Here is a 16066-nt window from a genome sequence, read left to right as displayed (position 1 = left end):
TGGAGAGCAAATGCCTTGAGAATGATTGGGGCAGGGAATGTATGGATGTGCTTTATACAATTGATGTATGTATATGTATGGATTGTGGTAAGAGTTGTTTGAGTCCCTAATAAAATGTAAAAGAAGAAAAGAGAAAAAAATGATTAGGGCAAAGACTGTACAGATGTGCTTTATACAATTGATGTATGTATATGTATGAACTGTGAAAAGAATTATATCAGCCCCAATAAATTGTTAAAATAAATAAATTTAAATTTTAAAAAAATGAAAACAAGGAGCCCTCGTGGATTCGTGGTTACATGTCGGGCGGCTAACACCTTTCTCTAAAACTGGCCATCACAAAAAAACAAGATTCAAGTGAAACTGATTTTACAAAAAAATTCTCTGTGACGAGAGAGAACCTTCCAACGCAATGCCACTGGGTGCACTAAGACAGAGCTACTTGCTGGATGCTGGCCTAGCAGGAAAACTATGTATTACAAAAGCTCCTCTCTTCCCAGTGCAATTCCAGTTTGGGGGAGAGTGCTCCCTTACATTATTTCTTTCTGGTTATTTCATGTTGAGAGTATTACGGAAATGTGGAATAAATAATGTGAAATAGATGAACAACAACAAAAAAAACTTTTAAATTTGTGATATATGTTACTTATACATACCCAATACTTTCCAAAAGTGCAAATTCTGTCGTTAAGACAAATTGGTAGGTGATCCCATACACAAAAGCAGCTTCCATGACTGCTCTGTGCTCTGCAGAACAGATACAAGAGTTAGGAGAGGGTTGTGTGATTATAACAAATTCTACTCTGAAAATTTTTCCTACTCCCCATTATACACTATTCAAACTGCTACAAAGAGAAAAATAAGCCCTTTAATTAAAAAATCCTTTGCAGGGATCCCAACTGGGACTAAGCATGCAGAAACGATGAGCAGTCTATTATTCTATCCAAGGTAAAAGAAGAACTAAGAGAGTAGGAAATATGTGACTGCTTCTTTCTCGTAGTAGGGAGCCCACCCACCCACTTTTGAGTCAGTTCTGACTCAGAGCAATCCTAGAGGACAGACTAGAACTACCCCACGGGTTTTCAAGGCCACAAATCTTTTACAGAAGCAGAATGCCACATTTTTCTCCCTGCAGAAAAGCTGGTACATTAGAACCTCCTATCCCTTTGGTTAGTAGCTGGATGCTTTAATCACAGCGGCACCAGGACTCCTCCTTGTGGGGAAGAACATGTGACTCCACCACATAACTTGGTAATATTTTATATAGTGCATGGGAATTTTGAGTTCTTTCAAACCTGAGGGCTTTCAACACAGAATCAGTGTTCCATTGCACTCAATAAGGTTTCACCATCCAGTTGATTTGTTTTGGAAACTAGATCACCAGATCCTGTTTCCTAGTCTTAGTCTGGAAGCTCCATTGGCACTTATCCGCCATGGGTGAGTCTACTGCATTTGAAATCCTGGTGGCGGAGCTTCCAGTAGCGCGTAACATACAGTGGCCACAGTAAAGACAAACGAACAGAAGCATTATAATTAGAGAATACAACTGAATCGTGAAGCAAGATCAGGACAAACCGAGAAAATATTGACGTTGTCAAGGATTTCATTTTATTTGGATTCATACTCAATGCCCAAGAAAAAATAGCAATAAATCAATGTATTGCATTGGGCAAAAGTGCTGCAAAAACTTCTTTAAAATGTTTAAAAACAAAGATGTTACTTTGAGAATTAAGATGTGTTCAACTCAACCATGGTATTTCAAATTGTTTCGTGTGTGTGTGTGTGTGCGCGCACGCGATTGCGCGCACGCAAAGGTTGGACAATAAATAACAAAGAGTGAAGAACGAATGCCTTTGAAGTCTGATGTCAAAAAATAATGAATATACTGTGGACTGCCAAAGAACAAACAAACCTTGGAAATATAGCAGAATGTTCCTTAGAACTGATGATGGCAAGACTTTTCACATACTTTGGACATATTATCAGGAGAGATTAGTCCCCAGAGAAGGACATTCTGCTGGGTCGGGGCCAGAGAAAAAGAGGAAGACCCCACAGGACATGAATTGACACAGTAGTTGCAACAATGGGCTCAAACAAAAATGATTGTGAGGCTGGAGCAAACCAGGCAACATTCTGTTCTACCGTATATAAGTTGGTTCTGAGTTGAAACTGATTCAAAACACTTAACAACATGTATGTAAATGTGTGTACGGGGTTTTGACTAATTGTTTTGTTTTTAATTAAACTGATCCATATACTTATTTGTCCAAAGATGCAAACAATTTTACAATGTATACTAATAAAAACAGATGTTCCTCTACACTCTATTGCATTTCCAAATCCCAAGGGTCGACCATATTCAGTCCTTTGACTCTTTTCGCATTCACTTTCACCTCTAGATAATTAATGCATACTCTTACTTCCTAAGAGTAACACACTTAGGAACCCTACAAACACTTTCCATCCCTTCAACTCTCCCAATATAATTATTTACTCAGTACTCAGTATTTATAATGTTAGGCTATTTACATATGCCATATAGTACAAAATCACCATTTGCACAACTTTGATTCCTCTGAAGTTTTTATTATTACTTGTTTTGTTTTTTTCTTTTTTAAATCATTTTATTGGGGGCTCATACAACTCATCACCATCTATACATCCATCCATTATGTAAAGCACATTTGTATATTTGTTGCTATCATCATTCTCAAAACTTTTGCTTTCTACTTGAGCCCTTGGTATCAGCTCATTTTCCCCTCCTTATTACTTGTTTATATTTCTTTACCCCTACAGTCTTCCATAACTGTCTAAAACTCCAATTTTAAATATGTCAGTAATTTTATCAATTCCATTTTCTTGGTAACATTTCTATAGTACTTTGATTTGCTCTAACATGGATGATTGCTACTTGGTCAGGTGTATTCCTGTCAACTGGGGAAAAGATCTCCTCTTTCTTTCATGAGTTTCCCCCCTTACTCCTGGACCTTTCTCATAAGCATACAATGATGCTTCTTTAAATTCTTCGACTTCACACAATCTTCTAGCCACTGTTTCTCTCCAACAAGACTCTATTTCACACTTCCCGACTGCCCTTTATCTGTTCTCCTTTATGTCCTTCCAATCAGACATTTACCCTTCACTCTGCAGAAACTGATCCAGTCAAGGTCAATGACTTTCATGTTGCTAAGCATTGTGGCCAAATGACATTTATCTTCATTACTTTTTCGGTATCACTTGACACAATTGTTTCTTCTGTCTTCTTAGAAGGTCTGTCTTCACGTTGCTTTCAGGTACTCCTACCTGCACAGGTTACTTCTTCTCAATCTCCTTTACCTCAATGACCTGGAAAATGCTTGTCCAAAAGTGAATTCCAGAGCTTTTCCTCCAGGAATCAACTTGATAGCAGTGGGTTTGGGGTTTTACTAATCAGGAAACTGAGGCCACCATCTCAGAAACTTGCCAACAACACAGTATCGGCAACTGGTAGAAACAGGAGCCAAACCCAGACATTCTGACTCAAGTTCTAGTTCAACCACTGAACTATGTGTCAGCTTACAGAGAGAAAGAACAGAACTGCTTAAAGCATCATTTTTTTTCAAGGTCTATTTGTTGACTTTTGTTTTGTTTTGTTTTTGTTTGTTTGTTTTAAATGTTTTATTAGGGGCTCATACAACTCTTATCACAGTCCATACATATACATACATCAATTGTATAAAGCACATCTGTACATTCTTTGCCCTAATCATTTTCTTTCTTTCTTTCTTTCTTTTTTCCCCTTTTCTTTTTTTACATTTTATTAGGGACTCATACAACTCTTATCACAATCCATACATATACATACATCAATTGTATAAAGCACATCCATACATTCCCCGCCCCAATCATTCTCAAAACATTTGCTCTCCACTTAAGCCCTTTGCATCAGGTCCTCTTTTTTTCCCCCTTCCTCCCCGCTCCCCCCTCCCTCATGTGCCCTTTGTAATTTATACATCGGTATTTTGTCATATCTTGCCCTATCTGGAGTCTCCCTTCCCCCCCTTCTCTGCCGTCCATCTCCCAGGGAGGAGGTCACATGTGGATCCCTGTAATCAGTTCCCCCTTTCCAACCCACTCACCCTACACTCTCCCAGCATCGCCCCTCACACCCTTGGTCCTGAAGGTATCATCCACCCTGGATTCCCTGTGCCTCCAGCCCTCATATGTACCAGTGTACAACCTCTGCCCTATCCAGCCCTGCAAGGTAGAATTTGGATCATGGTAGTTGGGGGGAGGAAGCATCCAGGATCTGGGGGAAAGCTGTGCTCTTCGTCGGTACTACCTTGCATCCTGACTGACCCATCTCCTCTCCTAAACCCCTCTATGAGGGGATCTCCAGTGGCCGACACTTGGGCCTTGGGTCTCCACTCTGCAATTCCCCCTTCATTCAATGTGGTATATATATATATATATATATATATATATATATATATATATATATATATATATATATATATATATATATACACACACACACACACACACACACATATTCTTTTTTTTTTTTGCATGATGCCTTATACCTGGTCCCTTTGGCACCTCGTGATCGCACTGGCTGTTGTGCTTCTTCCATGTGGGCTTTTTTGCTTCTGAACTAGATGGCCGCTTGTTTATCTTCAAGCCTTTAAGACCCCAGACGCTATCTCTTTTGATAGCCGGGCACCATCAGCTTTCTTCGCCACATTTGCTTATGCACCCATTTGTCTTCAGTGATCCTATCATGGAGGTGTGCAGCCAATGATATGATGATTTTTTGTTCTTTGATGCCTGATAACTGATCCCTTTTGGATCACTCGCTCACTCAGGCTGGTGTGTTCTTCCATGTGGGCTTTGTTGCTTCTGAGCTAGATGGCCGCTTGTTTACCTTCAAGCCTGCTTAAAGCATCATTTAAAGCACAGGGAAAGCTGTAAGAGTTATTACTCAACAGGAAAGTCCTGTGTTTTGAGTTTCAAAAGTTTTCTACCTTGGACGGTGTATTCCAATATACTTTCTATTATTCTGTTAGCAGAAAATATTTTGGCTTTCTCTGACAGGTCTCTGTCTTTGACAGGCTCCAGCTTTTGCAGGATTTACTACTTTCGTCAAAATGGCCTACTTTATGCACCTCAGTATACATAACTAGAGTCAAAGTTAATACCTACCTGATGTTCCAATGGCTTTTACATATGCAAATGCGATGTTTGCTTTTCCTTTCAGAGCATTTTCTATGTTCTGGAGGTCTTCCAGAGTAGTAATATATTTTACTTCATTAAAAAGGAGAGCACTGAAATAAAGAAAGAAGTTATTAGTTGAAAAATGTGATGTGTACCATGATGGTTACTTTTACAGGCTTCAAAAAGTTCATGGAAAAATTGGTTGGAAAAATAATGGAATAGTTCTATAAACTCTTTGAAGCCCGCTCAGGTGCACCTACAGGCCATGCCAGTTGTTTGGTAAAATACTGGTTCAGATGTTGAGGTAAAGGTAGTTTATTGATGTGATTAACCTCTGCACTCAGTTAAAGCTAAGTAGGTTGTCATCCATAATGTAGGTAAGCCTCATCCAATGATTTGAAAACCTTAAAAACAGTCACTAAGGTTCCATAGAAGTGTAGGAATTTTGCCTCCAGACTGAACCCATGAGGGAAAGGGAGACGGCAGTTGATGTATATATGAAAAGAAAAAAGGAAAAATAAGATATGATAATTTATAAATTATCAAGAGTTCATGAGGGTGAGAGGGTGGCGAAGAGAGGGAAAAAAGAAGAGCTGATACCACAGATTCAAATAGAAAGTAAATGTTCAGAATATGATGATGGCAATATATGTATAAATATGCTTGATACAATAGATTTATGGATTGTTATATAAGCTGTAAGAGCCCCCCCCCCAATAAAATTATCTTAAAAACAAACAAACATAAAGGCTTTTGATCTTAATTAAAAAAAAAGACTGAACACATGAGGGAGTTCCCAAAAGTTCATGGATAAATTCATTTTCATTTCATCCCCTTTTTCCCACAAACTTTTTGAAGCCCCCTTATATATACCCTTCTGGAGTTTCCAATTAGTCACCAGACCTATGTGTTTTAAACTTGCCAGTCACCAATTTTATCAGCCAGTTTCTTAAAAGCAATCAACCTCTGCATTTGTATTAGCCCTGTGGTTAGCACATATACTTAGTTAGATAAAACTTTTTTTTGCAAACGTTTCTTTCTCATTATTGTCCTCTGCTTACTCCATCCCAACCACCTCAATGAATTTAAGCAGCACTCACCAACTAGTCTAGCCAAAGAAACACCTCACAGATCTCTCAGTTTTTAAAAAATCAGGATCTTTCACACGTCTCATCTACTGACTTAATAGCCACAGCTCCAAAGTATTACATGGCCTGGACTTTGCCTGCCTTTCCAACCTCATGTTACAATAGTTAACTGAAAGTAAGAACTGAACGGGCAGATCTCTTCCACACTTCAGGACCTTTACACACATAGTTCTTTTGTTGGAAGCTATTCTCTGGCTCCTTTTCATACCCACACTTCTCAGTTTAAATGTCATTGTCCTCCGACAAACTTTCTCTGTTGGGTCGTATCAAAGTATGGCCGTAAAAATATATGTCAACACAGAATGCACTTGTAGATAGAGGAGAATAAATAAAATATTGCTAAAAAATCTTAGAAACCTTTATTAAACAAAGATACCAAAATGTGGGGAAAAATCAAATCAAAATGTGAAGCTACTATTCTCAACATATCTTTTTGTTTTTATAATTTTTATTTTATTTTATTAGGGGCTCGTACAACTCACACAACCCATACATGTATCCATTTTGTCAAACACATCTTTACATATGTTTTCATCTTTTTCAGAACATTTTCTTTCTACATGAACTCTTGACATCAGCTCATTTTGCCCCCTCCCTCCCACCATTAATAATTTTTTTTAATGTCTTACACTGACTGCTGTCTCATTTTACCTACTTTTCTGCTGCCTGTCCCCCTGGGATGGAGGCCATACATCGATCATGGTGTTCGGTCTCCTCTCATTCATGCTCACCCCCCTTACCCTCCTTGTATCCTGCTACCTTTATTAGTTCTGAAGGGTTCATCTGTTCTAGACTCCCTGTGTTTCAAGCTGTTATCTGTACCAGTGTACATGTTCTACTCTAGCCAGATTGGTAAGATAGAATTGGGGTCATAGTAGTGGGGCGGGGGGTGGGGGCGACGAAGCATTAAAGAACTAAAGGAAGGTTGTATGTTTTGTCAGTGCTATAATGCATCCTGAATGGCTTGTCTCTTCCTTGTGGCCATTCTGACAGGAGGATGTCCAATTGACTACTGATGGGCTTCAGGTCTCCACTCTGCTCTTCCCCCTCATTCTCATTGACATGCTTTGTTTGTTTTGTTTGGGGTCTTTGATGCCTGATACCTGAGATCCCATTGACATCTCGAAATCACATAGGATGGTGTGCTTCTTCCACATGGGCTTTGTTGCTTCTGAGCTAGATGGTCGCTAGTTTATCTTCAAGCCTTTAAGAACACAGATACTATATCTTTTGATAGCCAAGCACCATCAGCTTTCTTCACATTTGTTTATGCACCCATTTTGTCTTCAGCAATTGTGTCAGGGAAGGTGAACATCACAGAGTGCCATGTTAGTAGAACAAATTGATCTTGCACTGAGGGAGTACTTGAGTGGAGGCCCAATGTCCATCTGCTACCATAATACTTCATAAATAAATATATGTACATAGCTCTATTCCCATCATTGTATATAAATGTATTTACATATGTACATGCCAGTATTTAGACCTCTATAAATGTCATTTGCCTCCCAGTTCTTTCCTCTATTTCCTTTTACTTTCTTCCCATCCCAGTATCATGTTAAGCCTTTATTCGGTTTTGGTAATTCCTCTTGGCTAGATGGCCCTTGATCGAGCCCCCACCCACAGCATCCTATTCCCTCCTTGCCATCAATTATAGATCACTTATTCTTCCCTTGTCCCTGGGTTTGTGAGCACTCTCCTCCTTTTCCTCTATCTCATCCTCTCCTGTGTTCCCCTGGAACCGTTGGCTTCATTGATCTCTCCTCCGGATTGTTCATCCCACCTATCTTGTCCAGATAGACATGCATAGGCAATAACACGTACAAAAGCAAAGCAAAACATAACCAAAAAAGAAAACAAAAAAATAAATCAACAGCAGCTAATACAACAAAATAAAGAGAAAAAGAAAACCCAACAACAAAAACTGAAAAGCCCTCAAACAGTTCCAGGTCTGTCCGTTAACCTTTATGAGTGTTTTCCAGTTGAGTCTGCTGGGGTGCCACACCCTGGACCCCACGTTCACCCTCGGCAATCTTCAAAGACTTCATTACTTTGCTCCCCTTGCTGTACACCCTTAGTATTCACCCCAGTTCAGTGGGGTCGGATTGGGCACATCTCCCACACCATGTCCCTAACGCTGTCCCCTCAGCACTATGTGTCAGTGAGGGACACGTTGCCCTGTTTCGTGATGGGGCTGCCCTGTGATTCTCCCTGTGCATTGGCTGCTCTGAGCCGGAAGACTGTTCTCAGGGCTTGGTGGGCCGAGTGTATTCTACCCTCCCCTCTCTTCGTTCGCTCTTCATCAGACGCGCCCCACTTTCTGAGCTGCAGCTCTAGTGTTGTCCTCTGAAATGCATTCCTCTGGGGTGGAGGGTAGGGAGTACCCACGTAGTTGGGATTGGGGTCAGCCCTGCTGACCTCTCTATTGGTTCCCAGTTCTTGCTTTCTCAACATACCTTTCATAAATGTCTATACACCTCTGAAAGCAATGTTTCCATCTCTCTAATCTTCCCTTTAAAAATTCAGTGCTTCTGAATTTACACCACATCAAAATGAAAGTTTTGACATCTTAAAGGGACTCAAAATTGTGTTCCTTTGAAATGTTCTTTGAATTGGGGGACTAAACAGAAGTTTGACGAGACAGAAAGTTCCAGGGGGCATGGAAGAGAGGGAGTAGGGGGGAGGGGAGGAAGCGTTGCTAATAAACCCAGGGACAAGGGAACAAGTGATCCAAAACAGTGGTGAGGAAGGTGTAGGAGGCCTGGTAGGGCATGATCAAGGGTAATGTAACCGAGAGGAATTACTGAAACCCAAATGAAGGCTGAGCAGGATAGTGGAACAAGAGGAAATTAAAGGGAAATGGACGAAAGAGCTAGGAGGCAAAGGACATTTATAGAGGTCTAAATAAAGGCATGTACATATGTAAATATATTGATATGAAGATGGGGAAATAGATTTATATGCAAATATTTATAGGTTTAGTATTAAGGTAGCAGATGAACATTGGGCCTCCACTCAAGTACTTCCTCAATGCAAGAATACTGTGTTCTATTAAACTGGCCTTCCATGATGCTCACCTTCCCGACACCATTGCTGAAGACAGAGTGGGTGCATAAGCAAATGTGGTGAAGAAAGCTGATGGTGCCCAGCTATCAAAAGATATAGCATCTGGGGACTTAAAGGCTTGAAGGTAAACAAGCGGCCATCTAGCTCAAAAGCAACAAAGCCCACATGGAAGAAGCACCCTAGCATGTGTGATTACGAGGTGCCGAAGGGATCAGCTTTCAGGCATCAAAGAACAAAAAAGCATATCATTGTGTGCTACCTCCCAGATATGATCACTGAAGACAAATGGGTGCATAAGCAAATGTGGTGAAGAAAGCTGATGGTGCCCAGCTATCAAAAGATATAGCATCTGGCGTCTTAAAGGCTTGAAGGTAAACAAGTGGCCAGCTAGCTCACAAGCAACAATGCCCACATGGAGGAAGCACACCACCCTGTGTGATCACGAGGTGTCGAAGGGATGAAGTATCAGGCATCAAAGGATAAAAAATCGTATCACTTTGAATAAAGGGGAGTGTGGAGTGGGGACCCAAAGCCCATCTGTAGGCAACTGGACATCCCCTTACAGTAGGGTCATGGGGAGGAGACAAACCAGTCAGGGTACGATATAGCAATGATGAAACATACAACTTTCCTCTAGTTCCTAAATGCTTCCTCCCCTTGCCCACTATGATGATCCCAATTCTACCTTACAAATCTGGCTAGACCAGAGGATGCTTACTGGTAAAGAGAGGAACTGGAAACAGGGAATCCAGGATGGATCATCCCTTCAGGTCCAGTGGTGAGAGCAGAGATACCGGGAGAATGGGGGGAGTGTGGGGTAGAGAGGAGGAACCGATTATAAGGATCTACATATAACCTCCTCTCTGGGGGATGGACAACAGAAAAGTGGGTGAAGGGAGACATCGGACAGAGTAAGATATGACAAAATAATAATTTATAAATTATCAAGGGTCCATAAGCGGGGGTGCGGGGAAGCACAAAGAGAAAGGGAGAGGGGAAATGAGGAGCTGATTCCAGGGGCTTAAGTGGAGAGCAATTGTTTTGAGATTGATGAAGGTAATGAATACACAAATGTGCTTTATAAAATTGATGTATGTACGGATTGTGATAAGAGTTATATGATCCCCCAATAAAAATGATTTTAAAAAAAGAAGCCTGAAGGGGCAAGAACAGTGCTATAAGCTGTTTAGAGTAGGTTTTCCAAATGAAATTCTCATAGGACAGCCATTGCTACCGTCAAAGAATGAGCAGGTGTATTTGTGTGATGGAAAAAAAACTGCTTGGCACAATTTCCCAGGCCTTTTTCTTATCAACGTAGTCTTCCTTTTTTTTTTTTTCAATTTCTTAAAACTTCTTCGTAATAACCCCCATCCATTCTATGTCCTTCAGGAAAATATACTAATCTGACCTGATTGGAATCTTAAAAAACACTCAATATAATTAATCTGTGACCTCTATGCCTTGAATTTAACTAGGCTCCCTCAGAAGTCCTTGTTTTGGCTGGACCATTGTTTTTGTTTGTTTGTTTTTTAAGATATTCTAATGAGCCTTCCGGCTGGGCTGCGCGAGTTGGAGTGTCGAGGGTGCGGTGGCTACGAGTTGGTGATTTTCTCCCAGTGCCTTCTGAGCCCGCCATGAGGCGCCTGGGCTCCGTGCAGAGGAGCCCTCCGCCCAGGGGGAGCATCAGGCCCACCACATCTTTGGGTGAGGCTAGACAGAAAACCCAACAAACAAGCTGAAAAAAGATTTTTAAAATTTCAACATTCTAAAAAATATTCAAAAGAACTTTTGTGGAATGTTGAGGAGGACTTCAAGTCTGTTCCAGAGTACTGGCTACCAGTGAAAGAAATAGAACTGTTAAATGGAAAACCTGTCCCTGATGAGAATGGACACATTCCTGGTTGGGTACCAGTAGAGAAAAACAACAAACAATATTGCTGGCATTCTTCTGTAGTTAATTAAGAATTTCAAATTGCTCTGGTGTTGAAGCATCATCCTGATGATCCAGAACTTGTGGAAATTAGTGCAGTATCACTATCAGATCTGCTGGAACAAACACTGGAACTTATAGGGACAAACATTAATGGAAACCCATATGGATTAGGAAGCAAGAAGCATTCATTACATCTTCTTATTCCACATGGAGCATTCCAAGTGAGAAATCTGCAGACATTGGACCACAATGATCTGTTGTCATGGTTTGAAGGTTGCAGGGAGGGCAGAATTGAAGGAACTGTACGGCACTGCAACGATGGCTGTTTAATCAAGGTCCACCGCCATCATCTTAGTTTACGTTGGCCAATTACAGATACTTACATGAATTCAAAACCAGTCATCATCAACATGGACCTACACAAATACGACTATGCCTTTGATTCTAATTGTCCTTTTAATTATTTTTTTAAAATAGATAATCATAAATTTGGTAGGCTCAAAGATATAATGTTTGATGTATAAATGGAAATACAATTTAAATAAGTCTTCATTTTATTATATTTGGATCCTGAATATCCTGAATGTTTAAAAGGTAGAGGTAGCTTAAGGTTCCTATTGTTCAGTGTTGAATGTATCAATATGGTCTCTAGCATTTAATGAAATAAATCCTCCAGTTGCAAATTTAAAAAAAGATATTCTAATGAGACTAAGACAAGTATATTACTTAGAGAACTTATCTGCACCCATCCTCTGATTGCAGAGATATGTTTAAGCAGATCTGACTAAGGAAACGAAATAATCCGTTAATGTCTGAACTTGAACTATAGTAGCAATACTTTTTTACTTACCCTTGAAATATTTAATATTTCTGATATTCTAAACCTGGATTTTTGAAAGTTGTGCCATATCTACTAAATTATCTCTGAAATCAGCCAATCCGAGTTCCCCTGTCCAGAAAATGTAGCACTTTTCCCTAACACGTAAGTTCTCAAGATTCTGGTTCAGGGACTCTTCAGATCTTCAAGATTTATTGAGGTTCTCAAGGAATTTAGGAAGATTTTATCTATCAATAGTTGCCAATATAGAAAACAGATATTTTTAAATGTTATTATTTTTTAAATCATTTTATTGGGGGCTCATACAACTCTTATCCCAATCCATAGTGTCAAGCATGTTTTTTCTACCTGAGCCCTTGGTATCAGCTCCTCATTTTCCCCTTCCTTACAAACCCTTGATAATTTATAAATTATTATTATTTTGTCATGTCTTACACTGTCTGATTCTCCCTTCACCCACTTTTCTGTTGTCCATCCCTCAGGGAGGGGGTTATATATAGATCCTTGTATTTCTACCCCACCTTCCCCTTACCCTCCTGGTATCACTACCCTCATTATTGGTCCTGAGTGGTTTATCTCTCCTGGATTCCGTGTGTTTCCAGTTCTTATCTGTACCAGTGTACATTCTCTGGTCTAGCCGGATTTGTAAGGTAGAATTGAGATCATGATATTGGGCGGGAAGAAGCATTCAAGAACTAGAGGAAAGTAGTGTGTTTTATCGGTGCTATACTGCACCCTGACTACCCGTCTTCTCCTCCCCACAACCCTTCTGTAAGGGGACGTCCGGTTGCCTACAGATGGATTTGAGTCCCCAATCTGCACTCCCCCTCATTCACAATGATATGATGTTTTGTGCTTTGGTGCCTGATCCCTGATCCTATCGACACCTCGTGATCACACAGGCTGGTGTGCTTCTTTTGCTTCCTCCACGTGAGCTTTGTTGCTTCTCAGCTAGACGGCCACTTGTTTATTGTTAAGGATTATTTTTATTTTAAAAACAATGTTAAAGTTTAGTGAGAAGAGTTATAGAAGCTGGTTGTTTTATATTTTTGCACATCTCTTTAATATTGGACTAAATATAAAACAGATGGATTATCTTATCTGCTTCTGTACTTAAACTATTGTGACATCACATGCAACATTGCCTCTGGAAACTGCACTCCTGGGAAAGTCAAAGACCAAAAGACAAATGGCACCTTTGTATTAATTAAAACATTTGGACCTCATGAACACCCTAAAAGTTCTGTCCCAATATATGGCATGGGCAAAACTATTATCTAGAATGCTTCAAAATTTTAAATGTACAATTTGATCTCCTATAATTCCAAAGTCTTTTAAAAATAAATATTCACTAAACAGTACTTACTATGCGCTAGGTATTTTCACTTAAATTCTCAAAAATATTCTTAGAAGGTAGGTCTTATTTCTACACAGACAGAGAGAGAGAGAAAGAGAGAGAAAACAGTCCATGAGATATGTCCCAGACAGTGGAGATTCAAATCCAAGTCTTCTAACACTAAGGCTAGAGCTTTCTAAACTATATTATTACTAACCAGATGAAAGGGAGAGAATTAACAACTGGTAATGGAGTTGCAGTGACCATCTGGGCTGGTAGGTGCTTATAAATGTTGGATAATAGGCTCAGCATTACTCTTGAGTTGTCTGAAAATATACTATCTAGTGAGCTCAATTAGACAATTACAAACATTCTAGGATTAGAAATTACATCTACTCATTTACCTTTATTTACTCTGTACCTCTAGCCTACTTGTTTCAAAAATCAAATCAGGGAGTAGACAACTCCCTAACCTACTTTTCTCAATAAAGACTGGCAAAAATGGGTAATGCAAAACCAAAATGTATTGAGCATTTACCACATGTCAATCATAGTACTAAGCATCTTGTGTCAATTTGGGGCTGCCCAGTTCTGAATTTGTTTTGCTTTGGAGATGCCTAGTTTTCTAAGTTCTAGTATAGAAGCTAATAATACCACAAACTTGCTTATCCAGACTCCCTGTTGGAAGGCCCAGAATCACTTTCCTGAAAATATGAGCCAGGAGCTAGTGATGCAAACCATCAAGGATGTTATAAAGAATTAGTTTAAGAAGCAGGGGTAGCAATTAATAGTCAGCTTCAAAGAAAACAGCAACAATATAAAGGGTAGCCCCTCCCTGGGCGCAGGCAACACAAACTGTGGCATCCAACACTCAGCAATAATGCAGGGCCTGAGGGGGCTGAATGAGCAAACAATGTACGTGGGAGGGGGAAGGGAGCATTCTCTAGAACTGATGGTGATTACACAACTCTATTTAAAAGTGATTTAACTATGGGGTGGGGGTGGGGGAGAAAATGTTCTAAAATTGATTGTGGTAATGAATGTGAAATTATTCTTATTGTGATTGAACCATTGAATTGTGTGATATGTGAAGTGCCAATAAAACTGCTTTTTAAAATTAATTAAATAATGCAGCACCTTCTCTCCAAACTCGTCTTGTGCTGTGGTTTTCACTGTAATCCAAAGCTGGACAGTCTCTCGTCCAGTCATCCAGTGCTTCTTCTATGCCTGAGATTTTCTATGGCCACTCTGAATCCTTTGTTAAAACCAGTCAGACCCAGATGCTGGGGCTTCTAACGAACAGCCCTGTGCAAAGCACCGTCTGGTTTCATCTTTATGGCAACTATCTAAGATTGCTACTATCATGTTAACCCGTTTTACAAAATAAGGTCATAAGCCCAGAGAGGTTATAATGCCTAACATCCAAAGATCGTTAAATAGTCATAATCCACGAAGTAATAATAATCAGAACTAATGACATTCAACATCTAACGATCTCTGTGATTTTCCCCAATGGCTTCTAGCCCTAATATATTTTTAAAATATATTAATTTCCATAATATGAGGGCATCTAAGGATCTCTAGGATCTATTCCACAAGTCTGGGCTGCTTCTCCCAAAGAGAAATATTGACAAAATCAGGTTGAAGGACACCTGCTTGAAATTTTAATTCTCTTTCAAAAAAAATTATTTTATTGGCGACTCAAACAACTCTTATCACAATCCATCATACATACCTTGTGGGTCAAGCACATTTGTACATTTGTTGCCCTCATCATTCTCAAAACATTTTCTTTCTACTTGAGCCTTTGGTACCAGCTCCTCATTTTTCCCCTCCCTCCCTGCCTCCCCCTCCCTCATGAACTCTTGACAGAAATTTTAATTCTCTTATTGAGTTAAATGACCTGGGAACACTCTGACCTAAGGCCTACTCCTCCCCACCAGAAAAGCTCTCCTTTTGCTGGCTATGCTTTCTTGAGAATCTCCAATCATAGCCACTACGGTAGATAAAATATATGGCCATGAACTAAGTGAATGTTAACATATATATATGGTAGTCTACTTGACCCTATGTTTATAATTGTAGGCTACTTGATCTTTTTTTTTTATGGGAGGGAGTGAGAGCGTGAGTCAGAGAGTGAGTGAGTGAGAGAGTGAGTGAGTGAGTGAGTGAGAGAGTGAGTGAGTTAGAGAGTGAGTGAGTGAGTGAGTGAGTGAGTGAGTGAGTGAGTTAGAGAGTGAGAGAGTGAGAGAGTGAGAGAGTGAGTGAGTGAGTGAGTGAGTGAGTGAGAGAGAGAGTGAGTGAGTGAGTGAGTGAGTGAGTGAGTGAGTGAGTTAGAGAGTGAGTGAGTGAGTGAGTGAGTTAGAGAGTGAGAGAGTGAGAGAGTGAGAGAGTGAGTTAGAGTCTTGATCTTTTTTACTTGAGAAAAGTAACTCCAAAAAATAGCTTTTCCCATAAGTTCTACAGTAACATCTCCTAAAGAATGCCCAGCACGCTCAGGTCCTCACTTCCGAGATAACTAAAAAAGGAAGGAGAAATGATGGTCACGCCAA

The 16066-nt window shown here is 39.9% G+C and overlaps 1 protein-coding gene and 1 pseudogene across 2 annotated transcripts in view; one reads left to right on the top strand and one right to left on the bottom strand.

Annotated features, from left to right (window-relative positions):
• TXNDC16 (thioredoxin domain containing 16) overlaps positions 1-16066 on the bottom strand; it is a 90793-nt gene that overhangs the window by 53336 nt on the left and 21391 nt on the right. For both annotated transcript variants that reach the window (XM_075531487.1, XM_075531488.1), the window contains 2 exons: positions 5182-5303; positions 657-747 (listed from right to left, as the gene is read on the bottom strand). In XM_075531487.1, the coding sequence (XP_075387602.1) occupies positions 657-747; positions 5182-5303 (213 nt within the window). The remainder of the gene's footprint in view (positions 1-656; positions 748-5181; positions 5304-16066) is intronic.
• On the top strand, positions 9865-11864 carry LOC142426077 (RNA ligase 1 pseudogene; annotated as a pseudogene).

Source organism: Tenrec ecaudatus, chromosome 14 (assembly GCF_050624435.1).
Source record: "Tenrec ecaudatus isolate mTenEca1 chromosome 14, mTenEca1.hap1, whole genome shotgun sequence".
In the NCBI taxonomy this organism is placed as follows: domain Eukaryota; kingdom Metazoa; phylum Chordata; class Mammalia; order Afrosoricida; family Tenrecidae; genus Tenrec; species Tenrec ecaudatus.
Note: the sequence above shows the minus strand (reverse complement) of the source record. Positions and strands in the feature narration are given on the sequence as shown.